Genomic DNA, 24,427 nt, shown 5'->3' with positions numbered 1-24,427 from the left:
TGACGCATTCTCCATGCAATCAAAAAATTAAACACGAATACATTTTTTAAACACATTTCCACCTTTTTAATTTAAATTAATATATTCAAATTTTAAATGCCAAAGGAAAATATGTTTGTACATACCTATCTTAAATTAATTTAATTTTTGTTATAAATCTATAATGCATTTTGTTAAACTTCCAACTGGCTTTTCGCCGAATTTATATTATTGTGAATCCAGAGACACAAGGCTATACCTCAGCTGAGGCATGGTCTAAAAAAATCGTGACTAGGCGATGAGCGATGACAATCACTTATATAAATATATTTGATGAAAATTGTTTTATTATTTTTTCACCTCTGTTGGATTCACTCAATATATTTTCATTTTAGTAGCACATAACTTATAATTCATTTTCAAAAACGTAAACGAGTGTGCTTTCTTAATACCGAAAATACCAGTATTTTGGATTTTTAAAACAGGCATTTCGGTATTGATAAATATTGGAATACCGGGTTTGAAATACCGGTATTGCAATCCCTAACCATGAGGTCCTGATGAAGACGAGTAAATAATAGGAAGCTATTTAACACATATCCAAAGTCAAAGTGTATTTTGTGGCTAGTACCTGGGTTCCCTAAAATAGAATTAGAGAGTGGGATGTAAGTCTATTTCCAGGGTTAGCAGCATGACCTTTCGTGTATAATATCAACGCAAGTAGACAAATCACAAAAAATGAGATATATAATATTCATACAAAATTTCCTTCAGAAGAAAGCTACACGTGTAAGATAATAATTAATCTATTTACATTGTCCAAATCTCCAAAAATAACCAAAGGTAAATATGGAATGTTTTTTCTATGATAAATAAAATACTGGAATATAAAAGGTTAGAAAAACATTCGTGCAATATTTCTAAATATATTATGGAATATATTTATGAGCCTAAAATAATATCTAAACATAGGTATTTAATTACAAATATTACACTGTGTAATCTAACCATCTGTTCAAATATTATATTTATAATATATATATATAATATGTATATTCTTTTGGTAAACCTATAATTCCTCACATATATAAATACAAGAAAACAGATCATAATTCCGAATCCCAAAAGAAAACAAAATATTAGACGTGAATTAGAACAGTCATGTTGTGAAAATAAACATTTTTATTATTAGTAGGTAACTAGTTTGTCTCACGGTTTGTTATTAGAAATTTTAGATTGTTTGTTTTGAATTGAATTATGTTTCAATCAGATATAATCAGTGAATTATTTATAATCTGGTAGAGGTTTATTTTTATTGTTGAAGTTTGCAGCATTTGCAATTGACCAGAACGCACCGGAGCGCAGCTCAGTTCGTGACATCCCGTACACTACTCAAAAACACCCTTTATATTAATATACCGTCGTTATAAATTGGTTTCCCGAATATCCGTTTTTGTCAAAATCGACCTTTTAATGCAGAATGTCTTTTTGTGTCTAATTGGACTAGAACCATCCCTTTCTTTAAATTACTTTGTAATGGTAATGAATACATCATTCATATGCTGTAAAATAACAATTTAAATATCTCCATGTATTTAAATATAGGATTATGAAATCTGTTTTTCATCTCCTGAACATTTGGTCTATTCGGGAAACCAATCCTACAGCGACGCTACATGTAGCTGTCAGTATATTATTGATCAAATATCTATTTTTAATGTATCAAATTATTCGACCGCAATAATAAATTCCCAGGGACTCATATTCCAGTAAACAACTATTTACCTATATCAGCAGATTGATTGGCGATATTAAATACGGTATCGCAATGGAAAATTAGTCTAATATCCATTCCCATATTATCATATTATATTATGACTGTAATAATAAATAAAATTCACAGCTACTCGTATTTAAACCGCTGACTCGTTCAATATAATTATGTACTGGAATATAATGTTTAGGTATTACTTTTGACTGTATAAATTACGAATAATGATTTATCAAAATGTCACTCGAATATACGTTTCTAGTCTGTTACCATCGCAATCTCTATATCGCTTCGCCCAACATCTGATTGTACCGAGATGCGGACCTCGGATCCGTACCCATCATAAGTTTAGTATTGTAACATAACTGCTGTAACATACTACTGTACCAACCGTTACGCCTAATAAAACTCGCTCCTGCATACATCTTCGACTTCTTCATCATCATTTTCAACACCATAACCTACGACACACCGACGACTCCCAAAGCGATAACCCACACACCGAAAACAACATACATTTTTTAGTAAACCCCCTTAACTGTAAACTGTACTACGTATTGTATAAATTTCTTTTATTTTGTTAATTGCAGCGCTTGAAATGGAAAAGTTTACGAACCGGAGCGCTCGACAATTTTCAGAAGATATTTACATAGTCATCAAATCGTATGTGTATGTTATAAAAATGAGTGTGTCAGATTTTCCATTCTATGGCCTATCTGGCTCAGACGGTCAGCATATTTTTTTCACAAGACGGAGCGATAATTTTACAAATTTCACGAGCCGGAACGGCGCTCCGGTGCGTTCCGTTCCATTTCGAGCCCTGGTTAATTGTCAATTCATGGTGGAACTACATTGTATTGTTGTTTGATTTAATAAAACGCAAATTTTTTTGTAGTACTTATTCCACTTTATTAATTAAATTTGGACCTTTTCAACTGAATATATTTTTAAAACAGTATTTACCAAACAAAATCAAAAGCGACAGAAATAATCTAACAAAATGTACATTGAATTATCCGTCCAATAATAGTTTCTCAATAAGAAATCAATTTAAAATTAACGAGAATGGATATTAATATTTCATACTACATCATTAGGGACATTAAACACATTATTCTAAAATATTAATATAACAAAAAATATGAAACAAAATCTAAAAAATTGTTTCATATAATTTAATATAAACATTTATTTCTATTAGAATGTATATAAGATGCATATTACGTATTAACAAACTCGCACACTTTAATATTTTCATAAAATCATCGAGCGCTCCGGTTCACAAACTTTACAATTTGGAGCACTGGATGTTTTAGTATATGTAATCTCTCATGGTAAAATAACCATTATTTATTTATAATATTGAATTTAGGCTGGAGGAAATTGAAACTAAAAGCTTCAAAAATAAAAACATTTCGACATTTTTTCCCAGATCTTACATTCTTTACCAGTCGTCTACCTTAAAAAATAGCATCTGGCAATTATGTATAGCGTTATCTTTGGATTTTTTCAAATCAAATGTTCATAAAATCGCTGCTTTTTACAACGTTTTTCTTAGCTCGTATTCTTATTTGTCCGGTACAAATCTTGCAATCGATTTTTAACTAACTTCCCGACTGGCTAGACATTTGAAACTTTTAGAATATATCAGAACACGATGCCAATGCATTTTTTTAATACTTTTAGCCATCTTTAAGTAGAATTGAATTCATTTCCAGTTAATTCCATTTTATATAAAAAGTTATTTCAGAAAAATCCGTAAAAAGTAAATGGTTGCTAAGGGGGTGGTCCTAGCAAATAAATAATATATACTTATAATTTAATTACTTATAATTTACTATAATATATATACTTATAATTTAATTATAATTAAATAATATATACGTGCGTTACTATGGAAATCAATATGAAATGACATTTCATTATTCAGTATTTCTATCAAGTACAAATTTTTTTGATCGTTTCAGCTAGTCAAGTCAAGTTTATATTATATGATTCAACAGAAAATTTAAAAACGTTGTAAGTATATAAAAAGTTCTTTTTATCTTGTAATTATTTATAAATTAAGTCACCAGTCATATGTTTACGGAAACTATAAAGTTTAAAAATAGTCTCTGATCCGGTTATGAAGGATTTTTTTAGATTGACAGCATAGAATACTTAAAAAAATCTGCGATATTTTTTTCCAGTAAATCTAACATACAAGTAGTCAAAGACATTGAAATGATACACTGAATCTACCTTGACTATATCGTGATATTGTTAATGAAATGTCTACAAGTAAGAGTCCAATGTGCCCATAGATATATTGTTACTTGGCTGAAATGTAGGTCATTTCTTGTTTGCTCTGCCGTACTACCAATAATTAACTATTCGGAATCAACGATACTAAGGCCCGTTTCAGACGAGACACCGATATTGCGCTCGATATAATATAGGAGGCCTTTGTATTCGAATAAAGGTGTCTTTGTATTATGTTTATGAACGCCCCAGAGCAAATGAGTCAACGCATAATTTCGCGTTATAAATTAGAACATAAAACTGGCTGCGGTAATAAAACCAAGTGTATCGGCGGCTTGAGAATGTAGCGGCCGGCGGAAAAGTGTACCGGGCACACGTTGACTCATTAGCTCTGGGGCGTCCATAAACATAATACAAAGGCCTCCTGTATTATAACGAGTGCGACACCGGTGTCCCGTCTGAAACGGGCCTAATTTGACATATTGACTAAGTCCACTGATGATAATTACCACATCGACAATAGTAATACGCTTCCTTTTCATTCAGGAAATACTATTTTGCATTTATTACAAGTGGGGCAGGATTACAAAAAATAGGGATTTAGATAATATGGTTAGATATTATTTTGTACTATATAATTCATGTATTCTCCTTCTTTTTACCACGTTTTTATTAGCTCGTATTCTTGTTTGTCCGATACAGATTTTTTCTTGTGTGTCCAGTACATTTTTTTTTCTTGTTTGTCCAATAACAAGATTCGTATTGGACGATTGAAGATTTTTAACTAACTTCCCGACTAGCTAGACATTTGAAACTTTTAGAATATATCAGAACACGGCGACCATGCATTCTTTTAATACTTTTAGCCATGTTTAAGCAGAATTGAATTCATTTTCAGTTAATTCTGTTTTGTATGGAAAGTTATTATTTTCGGTTGCTAAGGGGGTCCTAGAAACTAAATTATTAATAATATATACGTTGCGACATCAATATGAAATGTCAAAATGATATTTCAATAGTCTATGATATTTATTCAGTATTTCTATCAAATACAATAAAAAATTTTCATTTATACATAGAATTGTCAAGTTTATATGATTCATCAGAAAATTTAAAAACGTGGTATATAAAAAGTTCTTTTTATCTTGTAATTATACAAATATTTTTTTTATCGATTATGGTTTGAGTCAAGACTTAATGAATTAAAAAAAAAAACTAACGAAATCTGTAATAATTATGTATTCCTAATTCAACATAAACAAATAAGTATGGCTGTATAGGTGTGCACTACTATTTTCGGATCGCCCATCGCATATTTAAGACATTTTGACAAGATTTAGGCAGGGTTTAATTGAATTTTAAAAACTAACCAGCACCATCTGCAAACTGTATTCTTAGTTCAAAGAAAACAAATAAGTATGACTGACAATGTGCACTATTTATGTCGAATCTTAACAATACATCTCCCAAGTAGTACGGGTTTGATCGGATATTCATCACCCACTCATGTTTCAGCTGTGGATTATTCTGCATCGATGGGTTTAAAGTCGCAGCACACTCCATTCAAATCAGCTCATTACTCTTTCCATGTTTTTGCTCACGAATCAGGTTTCCGATCAATATATTATGATAGTTGAATTTAAAGACCTTATATCATAAAGTATAGGAAAGTAGCTTTGGACGAACCTGGATAGAGACAGATGCTAGATGAGCCCAATATTTATATAGTATTATAGTGCCGGGAATACGATGAACAAGATTATATTATCAAGTATCAGTATAATTTCCTTGGAACGCGACATTTGTTGACTCGAAAAATTCTTCACATAATTTCGATTTCATGCTACTCTCACTATTAGGGAGGTCCCAAGTATACAAAATTGTTGACTCTGTCAAACGCGGTGTTGTGAACCCAAACATTTTACAAGTCCGATCGGTCTCCTGATGCGTTAGCGTTTATCTCAAAATTCACAAATATGTAGGTTCTCGTGGCGAAGGGTGACTTTAAGAAAGAGGTAGGCTGTAGAGATCAGAGAAAAAGAGCACACTTTTCAGATATACTTACGGGAAAAAAGAATATAATACGATATTACTACCTACTGATGAAGAAGTACACACTAGGGATTCCAATCACGGGATCCCGAGCTGTTTTCGATACCTATGAATCCCGGGATTGATAAACCTAATCCCGAAACTTTTGGGATTGATTTTTTTATCAATTTTTATGGAAAATAAAATAAAAACGAAAATATAACAGAAAAAATACTATAAAAATAAAATCTAAACAACAAAAAATTTAAAACTTAATAAACTAAATTTTAATAATAAATATTAACAAAAAAATGTAATACAATAATAAGATGTGACCCTGCAACGAATTCAAATTTTATTACATTTTTTTACAATTGTAAATTTATCTTTAAATTTAAAAAAAAAATAAAAAATCTTTTTAATGTTTTCAGATACATATTAATTAATTTATACAGTTGAAAATGTAAATTATCAAAAAAAAATCTGAAATTGCAAGCTTCGAATTTTTCCGCTAGGTTTTCTGCTGGCGTGCCTTTCCCCCTTAACAGATGGTTCTATATATATTTATAATAATACATTTTTTCAACATTATACAACAGAATTGTCTGATGTTATTGGCAAATTAAATTATTTTTGTAGAATATAAAATGATCAAGTTTTTCTTACATAAATACGTTAATATGAAATTAGTTTATTTTTTAAGAAGGTAGGCTTTAAATAATAACCCAGTATGGAGTCCGCCATTGATGGGTACTAATATTATACACATTAGGCTTAGTTCGTCGATATTAGTAAAATAGGTTTTGTAAATGTAATTTTACTTGCCATTTTTTCAAGCCAATCGTCAAAAATGCGGCTTAAAGCTCAGCCGGTAAATTTTAATTAGTGATACTAAGCGGCTCTAACGGTCAGACAGCTAAATCTGCACGTCAAAAATGTTAGTTAATGACTAATTTGTTTTTATCTGCTTGGTTTTATAATCGCTTCTAATTTTCTACACTTACATTTTAAAAAGTTTTTCAGCTAATTAAACTACGTTAGTAAAAGTACGTTATATTATGTATAATTATACTTTTGATTCATGCTTTTGTGTAGGAAGATAATAATTTACCTTGCTATAAGTCCTCTGGCTAGTTCCCAAAATGGTATTTTGTGTGACTTGGTGCCTCCCATCGTCGCCATGAAAATCTCGGATCCGATTCCTGCCCTGCAACACAGCATCAGGATACAGGACCATGCCAACCACCGCATCTGGAAAAAATAACAATTCTGTTAATGTATTACCCAGAATGAGAGCAGTAACACTTTATTGAATTAATCATCATCATAATCCTGAATCTATCCACTGCTGGATGAAGGCCTCTTCAAGCTGCTTCCACTTCTCTCGGTTCTATGCATTGCGTTGCCACGTACTTCCGCAGAACTTTATCATTTCATCGATCCAGCGGCCTCTAGGTCTACCTTGCGGACGTTTTGTACTTCTTGGATACCACTGGATGACTAGATTTGTCCAACGATTGTCTCTTTTTCGAGCTATATGTCCAGCCCATTTCCATTGAAGACTTTTAATAAACTCTAATTGAATTAATATGACCATGTTATTATATTTTTTATTAATTCTACAATAATTGTCTTTCTTATTGCCATCAGCCAGCAGTTTTTAATTTAAAAATTCTTCCGTATAATCAAGCGATAACTTATTGTCATTAAATAAAAGCAAAATATTAAAACACCAAATTTTAGTTATCACCTCACACGTTGTGACAGAATGGAGAGGGGTAATTTTTGGAAACAGGGGTGTTTCGTCCCTTGTACACGACAGTGACGTGGTCAAGCTTAATTTTTATATTGGCTATTTATTAATTTTAAAATATTTTGAAACAAAGCGTGAAAAACGGGACTGAAAATTGTTTTTTTTTAAATTTTTAATTACTTAAAACATCTCCTGTATGTTAAAACTGTTTTAAGAGAGAATAAGAGTGATTAAAATACTAAATTTGATAGTATTTGGACCGTTGTAATATTTATTTATTGCTCTTTATTTGTTTCATGAGGCTAATTTGATAACTGATACATTGTAAATCTGTTTTCCATAACATGTTCTATATCAGTGGCGAAGGGTGACTTTTTGAAAGAGGTAGGCTGTGGGAGTAACCATGTTTGTCAGATATATTCGCGGGAAATAAGAAGATAACCCAATATTACTACTGATGAATAGGTACGCTAAAACGAAGAAATTTCAAAAGCTTAATTGGTTTGTTATAATTAGTTCATAAAAATAAGCAATTAGTTTGAATTACTTATGTATTTTCCTAAACATTTATAAACGTAACATACGCTCAAAATATATTACCTATCATCTATGAAAATATCTGTTGTTGTATATATATATTATGTTCCATAACAATTTATAATTTAACCCGTAAAACTAGACATTTTAAAATACTTCTATATTTAAAACACAGACTTAGGTAGGTACAATATCAGATATCTAAATTGTCTAATGAGTGAACTAATAAATAAATAAAAATCACGAGATAAATTATTTTATATTTTAAACAACAATCAATACATATTTATGTGATTGAATCCCATAGAAATTATTATTTAAATTATCTTATTAATTATTTTGATTAAATGTGCTCTCGCGTCGTAAGCGCTAACAAAACAGCTTGTACATTTGCATGCGGGACGCCATACATTTTAAAATAATTAGAAAAAAACTTCATATTGAGAAACCCGCCGATTCACGCGAAAATAATCCTATACAATTTGTGAAGCAAAACGCGGTGTGTTCTATTTTTTTAAACTTTCGAGAGATGCCATTGATGGTGCTTATTGACATATGGGAAAAGATAATAAAATTATGACGAATATACGATAGATGTCTTTGGGCATATTGAATATATTGTTATTTGTATATAAATACGTCAACATGAAAATAAAAATTATTTTTCTTAAGAAGGTAGGCTTTAAATAATCGCCTAGTATGGAGTCTTCGCCACTGTTAATTATACTCTTTACATTAAATAACAAAGCTTCTGCGTATCTAACATAAATAAACTGCTGCACATTCAGTATCAAATTTTACCTTTTATATACTATATAGTATGGTGAGTAAGGACCAGCCGAAACATTTATTATTTAATGAAAAACATGTTCCAGCTACACTTACTTAATTATAAATAGGTAGGTGACATGAATTTTTTTTTATTAAAACATTACAATTTCGTCCAGCTGCACACAGTATATAATAAATAAACTATATTATTTATATAATATCTTAAAAAGATAATGTATCAGTTTCGGTACCTATCGTAAATAATCAAACATTGATCTAAAGACTAATCTAAACTATCACTGATGGAGCATAAAGTTTAATTATAACAGCATCATAATTTATTTGCCTCCCGGAAGGCACGTCCCCGCCTCAAGCAGAACAATAAGAAATCTAGCTTAGCAGAATAGGGATGCACTTTTTTTAAGTAAATGATCTGCAGTACTCTCTCAGTAATTCGCCATCGCAAAAACCAGACAAGTGTCCAATTAGTAAAAGCGGCGGATTATAGTGAATACATACAAAATATGGTAAAAATTAAAACAGGTAGGTATTTCGTAAAAATATTTATTTTTTGAAAAATTGTACTAGCAAATTACGGTTTTATTTATAATCAAAATTAAGTAATTACTAAATTATACATATTTATAAACTAAGTTAATAAATTAGTAGTAATTAACGTAATAATTGTTGTAATTACGGTGTGTAAACGCGCTTTCGGCAGTTAAACAGTTGTTCAGTGAGACAGATATTCTTGAATGGCTAAGTATTCCTGACTTTCCCTATGATCAAAAGCTTCAGTTTGTGTTTCCCGGTTGCATTGGAGCAGGGTATAATTGTGATGCGGTCCTCGGGCACTTTCTTCGCGATGAACGTACGTTTTACGAAGGAGAATTTTCCAAAATAAGCCCGTCTCATCTGCGTTGTATACTTGTACGCGGCGAATTACTGAATTTGACAATCGAATACCGGCGAATTATAGAGCTTAATTTTGTGCTTTAAACTAATAAAAATAACGGAGATTATAGTAGCTGTTGGATAATCGAGCGGCGGATTACCGAGGGTGTACTGTATACATATTATTATTAGAATCAGTACTAATAGACTTGTGCCCTTATTGATGGTATTGGTGTTGTAATAGAATAAACTGTCATACTCAAATCAAAGCGTTTGGGTCTTAGACTATAGATACATCTAGACGCCACCCATTTCATTGCTAGATGAAGCTGCGTGCCGTGCGTTTGGTTTGTGGGCGAGCAAACGCATTCGTACACAAATTTTTGAGACCATAGACCATTTCGCTAGTGCTCGCACTAGACGCTCAAAATTAAAATATAATTTTCTATTTTTTTTACGTTATATAGTATTTTTAAGCGGTCAAAATGCAACAATTAGGTAAAGATATCCATAATTTAAGTTATTTTAAAGAAACACTAGGTCACTGATATTAAAATATATAATACCTAATATACAAATAAATTATCACGAACGTGTATCAACTTACATATGAAACGTAATACCATCTTCTTGCTTATCAGTACGGTTACCACATTTTAATACAACACACAAAACCATATTTTTAACTTAATTAACTAAAAATATTTACCACTGACTTTATGTTTAACACAAAAAATATCAATTTTAGCAACGCGCTCGCAGGTTATCGACGCTTAGCTATGCAACAAACTAATATTTGGCGGCGACACCACAGCAAATCATCTCACATATCTGTAAACCTTTTATCTTACTCTAGCGCGTGTCGCAGATATTATAAGGGTGCCGAATACTTTCTCACTCGCACTTATGCATCGTTTTTATTCTGTCCTTGGTTTGAGTCTTTATTGAAATCATATCTTTATGTAAATATTAATGTAACATGTTATTATTTTGATAACTCCAATTCGTACTTCATTATTAGTAAGATAATTGTTTCATACAAGTCTAAAATGGAAAGTGTTTACGCAATTCGATTTATTGAGTAATTAATAACGCTTTTTGTTCGGCCGGTCTTCAATGTAATATTATTCGTTCGCGTCAGATAAAATAAAGCAAAACGAAGAACGATTTATCTGATCGACCGCGTAAGAGAATGTCTCGCAAATGTTTCTAAAATATGAATCATAAATGCATACGTCTTTATTTTCTACCTAGATACTGTTGATTAAATTACACTTTTAGAGCTAATGTATTTAATTAAAATTTAACTCTTTGAATAAAAATAATTTAAACGTCATATGAAAAATTGGAATAAGTAGTGGCTTGACATTTTAAATGAAATAAATAATAAATACGTTCGACTACCAACATGCTAACAAAAATAATTACAACATTTTTTAAATTTTCTGTTGAATCATATAAACTTGACTTGACTAGCTTACACGATCAAAAAAAATGTACTTGATAGAAATAATACTGAAATGTCATTTTGACATTCATATTGATTTCCATATTAACACTCGTATATATTAATAATTTAGTTGCTAGGACCCCAGACCCCTAGCAACCAATAATGGTGGATTGGATTACGGATTTCTTCCGAAATAACTTTTCATACAAAACAGAATTAACTGAAAATCAATTCAATTCTACTTAAAGATGACTAAAAGTAATAAAATAATGCGTTAGCATCGTGTTATGATATATTCTAAAAGTTTCAAATGTCTAGCTAGTCAGGATGTTAGTTAAAAATCGATTGCAAGATTTGTACCGGATAAACAACCACCGGACAAATAAGAATACGACCTAATAAAAACGTTCTAAAATAGGGGCCATTGCATAGTATTACTTATTCAAATAAGTCGATGTATATCTCTTTAAGGGGGATCCTTATGCCAACAGAGAACCTAGCGGAAAAATACGAAGCTTGCAATTTGAGTTTTTTTTGATAATTTACAATTTCAACTGTATTAATTAAATAATAAATATGTATTTGAAAACATTAAAAAGATTTTTTTAAAGTCAAAGATAAACTTACAATTGTAATAAAATGTGAATTTGTTGCAGGGTCACATCTTATTATTACATTATATTTTATGGTCATATTTATTATTGAATTTAGTTTATTAAGTTTTTTTAACGTTTAGATTTTTGACTAATTCATCGTTTTAATATTTTTTATATTTATTTTAAAAAACATCGATTTTTATAAAAATCTAAATGTGTATAACTTGAAATCCTATTTAATAAACTATTTAACTTGTTTTAACGCCCACGATGGCCGGGCGATTTAAGCGTCGTGCTTATAGTGTCGTGGGTCCCAGGTTCAAATCCTGAGTCTGGCAAATATACATATTGTTTTTCAATTCCTGTTCGAGTATGAGTATGGACCTATTATGCCGGGTCCACACTGGCAACATGTCGCCGGCAACCTCGTTAAATTTTACGATAAGTATGATAATTATCGTAAAATTTAACGAGGTTGCCGGCGACATGTTGCCAATGTGGACCCGCCATTAGGTTGATAAAGTTGCCAACATCCATTTCTCGTAAAAACAATATTCTGTTAATACAAATCTCCACTCTGTGGAGGCCCATATGATCTTCTTAGGATCGTACATGGTCAAAAAAGAATATTTGTTCAATAAAAAAATGTTAGTTTCTTAAATATTGTGAATTATTCGTTGAATAAAAATATATATTTCTCGACGCCTACGACTTAAAACAAGTGACTATCGATACAGTTCAAAGGGCAGAATAATGTAATTTCTAATTATTCAGCTGTACACATTTTTACAACGTTTTTATTAGCTCGTATTCTTATTTGTCCGGTGGTTGTTTGTCCAGTAAAAATCTTTCAATCGATTTTTAACTAACTTCCCGACTAACTAGACATTTGAAACTTTTAGAATATATCATAACACGATGACAATGCATTCTTTTAATACGTTTAGCAATCTTTAAGCAAAATTAAATTCATTTTCAGTTAATTCTGTTTTGTATGGAAAGTTATTTCGGAAAAAAATCGTAAAAAGTAAAAGACTATTATTGGTTGCTAAGGGGGTCCTAGCAACTAAATTATTAATATATACGTGCGTTACTATGGAAATCAATATGAAATGTCAAAATGACATTTTAGTATTCTATTCAGTATTAAGTACAAAAAAAAGAATTTATTAATACATAGAATTGTCAAGTTTATATGATTCAACAGAAAATTTAAAAACGTGGTATATAAAAAGTTATTTTTATCTTGTAATTATTTAATAATTAATATTGCCCATTCATATATTTAGCAGGAGTCGGAAATCGTTTTGAATGAATATTTCCTAAATATACTTGTCGTGTGTATAGTTAATAATAAAAAATACTGACTTAGGCACTTATGATAATTAGGTATATGAATGCCTAATAAAATTATTGATACATTTATCAAGTAAACCAGTCGTGGAAATCCACAGTAGTACAGATGATTCACCAGGAAATTTAAAAACGTGGTATATAAAAAGTTCTTTTTATCTTGTAATTATTATTTTAAATTATTTTAAACGTTTTATTAGATTTTCAAGCAGCATCTTGTCCTACCCTAAATGATTAATTCCAAAAAGTGCCGCAATTAGCTCGTGGAGCACCACTCGCGCATCACGCCTTTATATCTTTTAAAATTACATCATTATGGTAATACAATTACATCAGTCAAGTAAATTCTTCTTTATTGTGCATGAACAGTAAAGCATTACAATAGATTGTGTTTCACTGTTATGCCAGTATACTCCAATAATTTCAATAGGTAACAAATTTACGTAGGTCTATCACCCTCTCAATTATTACGTAACTAGCCTTGCTCATAATAATATTAGATTTCCTACTTGTTCGACGAAATTGAAATGTTTTTGGCATTCAATTATGGTATACCAATCTAAGAAATCTTTTGTTCCGTTTCAAAGAGAACAAACGTCTTTGCAAATAAGTAATTTAATGATAAATGACAAATTCAAAAAAAGAACATTTTTAGCTCTTTTTATACAGGGAGGCAACGATTTTGATATTACGAAAACTTTTTATAAACAGTAAAGCGAAAACAAAAGACTCATTTAACAGAGAAATTGATAATTTTGTTCTATTATATTTTCCAGTTGCGTGCAGTCCATAGATTCTGTACATCAACTTGGTCCCTACCGCCCACTAGTGGGCGTTCCAGCTTTCATGGTGGGCGGTAAGGGTTTTAAAAAATGTTGATAAATAAAGCTGACACAACTTGCCAAGAAAAGCTGTTAGAAATTAGATATTATGAAGAAAGTAAACGTAAATTCGATAGTAAACCTATGGCAAAATAAAAAATGCCTATCTTATATCTAAATAATATGTAAAAAATTATATTCATGTATTGATGCTTTTATCTACCTCATATCTTGTGGAATCAGGCTTTAGTGTTATTAATCATATTATGATCCAAAAAAAAAACCGCCTGAATATTTCCGAAAGAGGAGACCTTCGTTTTTTCCTCACAAATATTAAGCCGGATATCCAGTATTTAGTTTTGCAGCAAGCCTCAGGGATCTCATTAATAATTTAATTAATTAAATGTAATTTAATCAGACTTATAATTATTAGACCTGTATTTGGTAAGTAAATATTATTATATGCTTTAACTCGCTGTAACTCTGCTTTATAAAATTTATAAAGTAAAGTTACTTCCCTACTTTATAAATAATTACTGTGGGACCGGTGGGCGGTTAGAAAAATTTACTACTACAGAGATACACAAGTGGGCGGTAAAGGTTGACTACCACTGATAGTATAACATTATGAATATAAACTCTTTATTATTAATATTATGGTGTTATTTTAAAAATATATCCGCTACGACTGCCCGCCAAGATTCAAATAGTAATAAACCCTAAGTTGAAGATAATAATATATACCCACAGAACAGATAATAAATAGAATTCCGATAGGTATTTACCAATACAGTAAATTTTGATGCAGGTTTTTGAATGTGTGAGTGTCCTACGAAAATGAACCACGCATTATAGACGTGCAATACTGTGTAATACACCAATATTAAATGAGCGTCAATTCATAAACCGAGAGCAGTTGTCAGTGTTTAAATAAAATTTATCCCGCACTTTTCCTTATTCGAGATTGGTTGCCTGCTTTTCCTTACCCGTTAGGTATTTGAGTTCCCATTATTTCTACAAATCACATAGTAGGTAGGCACGTGAATATTTTTCAATAGAATCCTTACAATAAATAATAGTCACCGCATGATTTTGATTTATTTCCCATTTCTAAAATCCACCATGTACATTTTGTTTTATTTTGAGATATTCACAAAAAAACGTGTATGGAACCTTTAATTATAAAATATAGCCATTTTTTCTTGGGCCATTGAGCGAGTGCTTTTAATATTTAAACTTTGAAGCTTTTCCAATCAAACACTTGAAAGTTTTTCGGAACATGATATACTTTCCCGTATCGAGCGAAAGTTTCAAATACTCACTCTGTGAACAATAGAAATGATGATATTTAAAAGTGGCCACCAGACGGACAAGATGCATTTTGAAATTGGACGTTGTTTTTCAACCATTATACTGACTCTAAAAGACTAGTTTTGAACTCTTAATAGAATTTGTGTGTGCCAGTTTAAATAGGAATAAAATTGCATATTCAGTTCATTTTTGGTCAAAACTGGACAAGATGATTTCTGGAAATGGACGACTCAATAGAATTCAATTAAACTTATGAGTGTATTTTATATTTTGTTGTAATTAGTTCCATTTTATGTTATTAATCGCCAAATAAACAAATATCTGGATTAAAGAAAAAACTTTTGGCATTAAAAAAAATACTTTATCACTGCTTGGATAGTTCCTTTTAATAAGTAATTATATAATTAATTTATTTTTTACTGTTATTTCTTCAATATTATATTAAAATAGATAATAAACATTACATATTATTTATGTAAGTACGCTTGTTTTTTTTTTATTCCTTTTACACATTTAACCAATCATGACCAATGTAACAACGTTGTAATACGAAATCTATCGTGGGATTGTAATAATATCAAAAAATGTGGGAAAGGTACTAAAGATTAAAAAAAAAGTGATGTAATGATTGATTTTAAGACGCATTTCTAAGATGGAAACATTTAAAAAAAATAGTATAACAATCGTTTCACTATTATTAATAACTTTTATTAATATTGTATATTTAATGTCCACATTTTACAGATAAACAAAATTCATAGATTTGGCATTACATATGGGTGCAATTCGTGTTCAAGTATAATTATTATTATAAGGCTTGAAACTGGTAATTAAAAAACTTACAACAGGATTTTGAGGCAGTTCATAATATAAGTGTCTCTTATATACCTCGGTATTACAGTAGTTGCCGAATGACATGTCAGCTGTCTTTAATTGTGATTCTCGTTATGACCAACATGCACATTTCCATGACCCGTTGAGCTAGTCTATTTCGATCAAAAATCAGCGGAAATTATTGGCAGAAAAAACTGAAATCGTAAAGGGTTGAACTTTTTCTACAAAGTTATAAGATACATTCATAATTAACAAAAAATATCAATCGACTGATGATAAAATTAACCTGGTATGAGGTCCAACTACTGAGCATAATTTTATATGAACCAACCTGCCACTGGTAATGCCAATTGGGAGGGCGATAACTATGTTCAACGAAAATGCTTCGGGTGTTGATATATTCCACCTACGTGAGAATGAGTTTAGGTGGACGCTGTTTTATAAATTCTTAAAATAGGGTCTGCTTAACTCATCCGGTGTACTTCCTTGTACCTATCTAATTTATCTACTGATCTATCTCTTTTTTTTTATGTAACACTGTTTTATATCTCTTTGTTTCTAAATGTCATGTTGTGAACGTCTTAAGCTTATAATTTGTAATGTCCACAATATGCTAAAAAAATAAATAAATTGAATTGAAATTGAAATTGAATATTTGATTAATAACTGTTTTTATGGTTGTTTTATTGTATACTGTTGTACTCGTACACTGTATTATATTAAGAGAATGTATATATTAAGATAATATTAAGTTAGTTACTTATATGAATTTAGTATTAGTTTTACGTTATTCTCGGACAAGCAGTATGCGAGGAACGATTATTAAATTTAGAGATTATTTGTAAACTGCTCGATTGAAAAGTTTAATATCTATTCCTCATTATATTGTCTAATAACTCTAATACAATATAATATTATAAATTCGAGTGACGAGTTCTTCATTATCGACTGAGATCTTTAGAGCGGCATGCACAATCTAAGATGTCGATCTTAAGGATAAGTCGCCGAAAAGCATGACTTAACTATAGACAATACTGAGTATAGAGTTAAGGAATCCTTAACCATAGACTAATTTTGTTATGAACACGCCTTCTTCTGTATTACCATTTACCACTGACAGCTGCTGTCTAAATAAATTCGCATGTCTATAAAACACTCAAATTCATTTAACAATGTATCTCAATATGGATATTGATAGTGTTAATTCGTTTGGCATGTACTTGCAGAATATTATTTTACTTTTATACGCCAGCCCGCAGAAATACAAGATGCCAGATGATAGAATGACACTTGACGCTAGTGTTACCATGTTAAAAAAATATCTTGCAGTGCCTGTGGAATCACGTATAATGACTTATGACGGAAACATAAGAGTATTATAATTAAATATTAATATGTATTTTTAGTAATTGCATTTATAAAATGCAGTTGTCAGATTTTTGTCATCGTTTAACAATTATAAAATAATTTACCTAAACTATAGGAAAGAGAATTTTTAAATATGGTATTATTTTCAATAGAAATGATCTTAACTAAGGACAATGTTTCTGCATAGTGTTTTCTGCTAAGGAAATTTTAGTTATGACAAATGTTTCTGCATTCCGCTCTTAGTTCTATTTTTTGTTGAGAAATTAGAGAATACAAACCGTATTTAAAATGCTTGTCGTCATAAACTATAGAAAGAGTAAAACAGTTATCCTGGAGATAATAAAATTAATTGAGTTATGTTACGTTCCCAAACGAATGGGAAAAGACCAAAATTTTCTGCGTAGTATCAAAACAAGAAAACCTCGACTGCAATAATAGTATGGCATTACTAAATCATTATGTGATGAAAGATCAACAGTTTTTTAGCTGTGCCGCCGGACTATAACGACTCCGATAATATATGATGACTTTGATCGTTCTGTAATATATTTTTTTTAAATTTACATATTTAAAAATAAACATTGTTCCAAATTTAAATATTTTCACCGTGTGCGAATGAGTTAAAAATTATTCAAGTCTGTAATGAATATTTCGTAAAAGATATTTGTGCAGCAAAAAATAAACAGGTTAATATTTAAAATGGCGCACATATTATTATTACTTCGATCGACGCTCACTTTTCACCGATACAATGATCGTCCACTTTGCGCAAATCTTTTTATTGTGAGATAAATCTATTTTATCATTACGTATTGTGGGTAATATTTTGTAACAATGGTCACAAAATTTTAAACAGTTAAGGTTTTTTTTCTGTGATTTTGCCGAGGCTTTGACTGCGACTCGCTGTCATATCGCCTCTTCTCTTCTAGAAGGTGATCTGTCGATCAGGTCTTCACTCCTATTCTGTTAAATAACTTTACAATTTTGCCTAGCTCTTCCGTCTTACCCACCGCCAGGACACCCTTCAATTCGTCGACATTCTCATCGATATCCGCAATTCGCAGCTGTACTCTGTGAAGTTCATATTTAGGGCATCGTAGTGCTATATGTACGATGTCCTCTAAAACATGACATTCATCGCAGAGTTGCGATTCACTTCTTCCCATGAGGACATCAAATCGTTTGCCCATTGTGTTCCCTGTTCTTAACCTCAGTATTAACTTAAGCTCATTCTTCGTCAAAGAAGATTCTACAAACCAGGGCACCTCTCGTGGTGATGGTAGAATAGACTTACTCCATTTCCCCTTTTCTAATGATGCCCTATGGTGAAAATCTATCCAAATACTTTGACCCATTTTCTAATGGCCAGCTTCCTTTGCCAGATCATCCGCCCTTTCATTGCCCTCAATACCCATGTGCGATGGGATCCACTGAAGGCATATTAAGGTTTTTTGAAAATGGAATAACGTTCTATAGTTACGCGCCTGTAATTGGATAACTGACAAAACTTCCGAAGAAGACTATTCGTCAACCCATAAAACATATTATCCAAAGTGTTGGTTCCCCTAAACCTAAACCAAAGGTCAACAACATTTTCCCAATGTAGATCGTCACACAAAACTTTAAAATCTCCATGGGCACATTGCTTGTAGGAATGCTCTTAAAAATACATATATTATATGGGAATTATATATTTAGGGTCTGTAACTAATTGAATCTTGCCGGGTGGTCGATGACGTATGGTTGGTACAAGTATGTGGCATTGTAATCTGATGGTTATGATATTTTTTGAAAATAATTACCTTCGGCCCACATGCCCAACGTAGGTCAAAATGGAGATTTTATAGTATTTTCAAAGCATTAGCCTGAACATTCCTTAAACGTTGTAGGTAATCTATTTATAAAAATTTGAAACCTTATTATCATATATATTTATTTTAAACATTTGATGACTGCATAAAGTATTTTTATTACATAAAATAGTATCCTTTTAAACCTCTCGATCTAATATTTTAGAATATAGCATATTTCAGTACATCCATGTGCAGTGGTATTAAGATTTTTTAGGTTTACTAATTTTTGAACGCATTTACAAAACCATTACTAAAATTAATGTTAACATTATATAGTGAAATATTTACGATAAAAATTATATTTATAATCTCTGTGATCCCAAATTTGACAAGAATTAGGCATTTTATTATTCAAAAAATGGGTAAGATTACCACATTTGAAGATAATTCTAAAAATACTGATTATAAGCTATGTATTTGACCATTCAAATGTGATAAAACATCCTACGAAAAATGATTGTTTTATAATAATTGTTGACCTTAGAATATGGTAGTATTTTTTTGGAATACGCCATTTCTATTGGCATTTCCGAGTGATTAGGCTACAACATACGGCCGTAGCCATAAATTGACAAACTATAACTGAAGTATGGAATAAGATCATGTTAACGCGCGTATTTGAACATGTACCGAACCAAAAAAAAATCGTTTTTTCAAAATTATATAAATATAATATTATCTATAATGTTTAAGGAATGTTCAAGCTAATGCTTTGAAAATACCGTAAAATCTACATTTTTACCTTCGTTGGGCATGTGGGCCCTTAAATAAAATTGATCATACGATTTGCATAATAAATAACAACATAATATTATTGATATCGATTATTTTTAGGGATGCGGAGCATCTCCAGCATATATTTACCGTACTCTACTGGTATCTAGATACCAGTAGCGAAGGGTGGAGGTAGACTGTCAAGATCCGCCATAAATAGCGCACATTTAACTTTTTTAGTAATACATATTTGTTTTTATTAAACAAAGACTACAATAAATTTACAGATGGTGTTGGTTATTTTTTTAAAATCAATTAAACCCTGCCTAAACCCTGATAACTTAAACTCAACATATTATTATTATTATTATTATTATTAAACTGGCGCTAGGGGCCGTTCAGGTCCATGGCCGACTGCACAACGTTTCTCCAGGCATCTCTGTCCAGCGCTCTCTCTTCCCAGTTGACTATCCCCAGCCTTTCCGCATCCCTTTGAATGTTGTCCGCCCATCTCCGTCGAGGGCGGCCAAGAGGTCGAGTGCCAGCTGGTGTGCCTTTGTAAATCCTATAGAGAGTTCTAGATCTTTCAGATCGTACAACGTGGCCCGCCCATCTGAGCCTTCTTGACCTCAGAATATTAGTGATTCTAGGTTGGTATCGGTCGAAGAGCTCAGCGTTTGTGCGGATGCGCCACCGGTGGTTCTCATTGACGGGTCCAAGTATTCTCCGGAAGATTCTGTTTCCAAACACTTGGAGCGCCTTTTCTTGTTTTTCTGTTAAACCCCACGTTTCACATCCATACATGACGATTGGCTTGATGACCACGTTATACACCCGGAATTTCGTTTTGATGGACAGCATTTTGGACCTGAACAGACGACTCAGCGCGAAGTACGCTGCATTTCCACTTCTCAGTCGGTCAGAGAGCTCTAGGGACATTTCATTTTTAGAGGTAATGTTGGAGCCCAAGTACTTGAAGAGAGAGGTTCTCTCGAACGAGGAGTTTCTTATTCCAATGTTTCCAGAGGGTTCAATGCCTCTTGTCATTTTCAAATACTTGGTCTTTCCCACATTTACTCGTAGGTTCAACCTTTTCGCTGTGTCCTCCAGAGGAGTGAAAAAGTCCTCCAGAGGAGTGAAAGTGCAACTCCAGAGGAGTCGCCTTGTTTTAGTCCTGCTGTCACCTCAAAAGATTCTGATATACTACCTTGCATATGAATTCTACTTCTGGATCCGTCCATGCATACTTTTATTATATTTATAAGTTTTGACGGTATTTCAAATTCTTTCAATATATTCCAGAGAGCTTCTCTATCAATAGAGTCATATGCGGTTTTAAAATCTACAAAGAGACAGTGACAGAGACAAACTCAACATAACTTTTGATATTTTATAGATATATGAGTATTATTTTAACTACTATCTATTATGGCTGGGATTTGCTGAGTTTAATTTTTAAAACTCACCAACACCATTTATAAAGTATAGTCTAATTTCAATGAAAATAAATACGTTTGACTGACAAAGTTTAGTGTGCACTATTTATGGCGGATCTTAACAGCCTATATCCACCCTTCGCTACTGCTAGATACTAAACAAAAAAAATATGTAGTAGTTATTAAGCAAGCATATTGATTACATATAATATATATATATATATATATTATATCTATTTCATATTACATAAAATTGTTCGCAGGCGAATTTTTTACTGAATCTTTAAGGAAAAAAAATATAAGAAAATATTATGTTTCATCAGATTCCAGGGAATATAAGATCTAAAGAAAACAATTAGTATTATTTATTTTCATGGTAAATGACATAATATTACAATATAATATGTCATAATATTATTATTTTGTCTGGTATATTTTTAATTCCGAGAGATTAGTGCGGAGTATTAATATCGAATATCATCCTCGGGCACAACATCATAATATATTTATTAAAAGATTCCCCCCCCCCCCCACCATAAATCTGCCAACACGTGGAGGAAACTAAGAAATAATGGGAACTGAAATAGGTGTGGAGTAGCAGGTAACCGATCTATAAGAATATGGGATAACCTTAAACACGTGTCAAGTATTCGTAATTATAAACTTGTCTAAACACCCATGATAGCCGCGTGGCTTAAGGTGAAGCCTTTACTGAGCCTTTTTTAAAGATGCACCTAGCGGAAAAATACGAAGCTTGCAATTTGAGATTTTTTTTTGATAATTTACAATTTCAACTGTATTAATATTAATAAATATGTATCTGAAAACATTAAAAAGATAAACTTGTGATATATTGTGAATAAAATGTGAATTTGTTGAATCGGACCGCATCTTATTATTTCATTTATGTTATGGTCATATTTATTATTAAAATTTAATTTATTAAGTTGCAAATTGCAAGCTTCGTCTTTTTCCGCTAGGTGCCTCTTTAAAAACGGCTCAGTAAAGGCTTCACTTTAAGCGCCGATCTATACTGTCGAGGGTCCCAGGTTTGAATCCTGGGTCTGGCAAGTACAAGTATTGTTTTTCAATTTGTGTATGAGTCATAGTATGGACCTAATAGGTTGAGCAAGTGGCTGACATCCATTTCTCGTAAAAATAAAATCTGTTAATACAAACCTCCACTCTGTGGAAGCACATATGATCCTATTAGGATCGGACATGGTTGAAAGAAAAAGAAAGAAGAAACTTGTCCTAACAACTGCTTTCGGTTTATGCACTGACGCTTATTCAATATTGGTAAATTTTATGGTTGCAACACACACTATTGCAGGTCTATAATGTGTGGTTCATTTTTGTAGGACACTCATCCATTCATTGTATTAAGATATAGTCTATCGGAATTCTATTTATTAATCTGTTCTGTGAACACGACAATATGTTTATCACTAGAATCAAAGCAAGGTGTATCTGGGCAGTGAGAATGTGCGCGGGTATCAAAGCGGTGTCCAGTTGCACCGGTTAACTGTGGGCTTTTCGATCCCTGCAGCCAATGACATTATTAATGGACGACGCACTCAATACAGTAGCTAGCAAGTAAATTCGCATGCATAGGTAGACGTCACGCAATTTCCATTATGCGATATCACGCATCGGGAATTTATAGCAATATGACCTTTATTGTAATTGCGTTAGAGCAGTGTTTCTAATGTCAACGTTCATTTAAGCGAACCCGTTCGAACCAAACCATTCGGCAGACCCAACAAAAAACATCAGGGATTTATAGCAATATCACCTTTATTGTAATGGCGTTAGAACAGATTATGCCATTCGGCAGACCCAACAATAAAGTGAGTGTCATTTTCTTTTCCAGATGATTCGTCCATATTAATGTCGTCATTGCCTGCAGCGAGTCAAATGTCCTTCATAGCGTGCGGTTATAATCAATATGTACATGTGATATTGTGTATGCGTGTGGTATAGCACAAAGGCAGAATCCCGCGATCAGTGTTTACGACAAATATTTTCCCGACGGTCTACATACATGGTCTAATAACAGCGAATAGTTTTATGGCTTGAGGATAAATATTTCCCAAATACAATAGTCGTAGGAACAATTGACAATATTCTCTTGTGTACTTTTTAAAGTAGGTCAACCTCATTTAGGACAGATGCACTGACTGATTTTAAAACAAGTTACGATAAAAAAAAATTAACAATTACACGAAATACCTATAAAATAATATATAGGTATATAATATTATATATAATATAATATCAGACAAGGGTTTGCGATGTAATAGAGTTTATTAAACGCCTTAAATAGAGATGGGCTGGACACATAGCTCAAAGAAGAGACAATCATTGGACAAATCTAGTAATCCAGTGGTATCCAAGAAGTACAAAACGTCTGCAAGGTAGACCTAGAGGCCGCTGGATCGATGAAATGATAAAGTTCTGCGGAAGTACGTGGCAACGCAATGCATAGGACCGATAGAAGTGGAAGCAGCTTGAAGAGGCGTTCATCCAGCAGTGAATAGATTCAGGTTGATGATGATTATGATGATATAATATTTACATTATTATTATCTGCCTGAATTTGTCTCTTAGCAACCCATAATCTGCCTAACGTTTAATTTTAATATTTATATAACTAAGTTAAACTTTTTGGAGGCCACCTTAAAATTTTCTGACGTATCGGTTACATAATTTGC

At 31.7% G+C, this 24,427-nt stretch overlaps 1 protein-coding gene across 1 annotated transcript in view; it reads right to left on the bottom strand.

Annotated features, from left to right (window-relative positions):
- The window catches only part of Ugt50B3 (UDP-glycosyltransferase family 50 member B3), a 195,586-nt gene that overhangs the window by 25,021 nt on the left and 146,138 nt on the right, over window positions 1–24,427 (bottom strand). Inside the window, exon 2 of the mRNA XM_085948738.1 lies at window positions 7,134–7,273. Coding sequence (XP_085804864.1) covers window positions 7,134–7,273 — 140 coding nt within the window. The remainder of the gene's footprint in view (window positions 1–7,133; window positions 7,274–24,427) is intronic.

The sequence above is a fragment of the Rhyacophila brunnea genome, unplaced genomic scaffold (assembly GCF_057557595.1).
Source record: "Rhyacophila brunnea isolate RB1 unplaced genomic scaffold, BYU_Rbru_1.0 scaffold_21, whole genome shotgun sequence".
NCBI lineage: Eukaryota > Metazoa > Arthropoda > Insecta > Trichoptera > Rhyacophilidae > Rhyacophila > Rhyacophila brunnea.
This window is presented reverse-complemented; position numbering and strand designations above follow the sequence as displayed.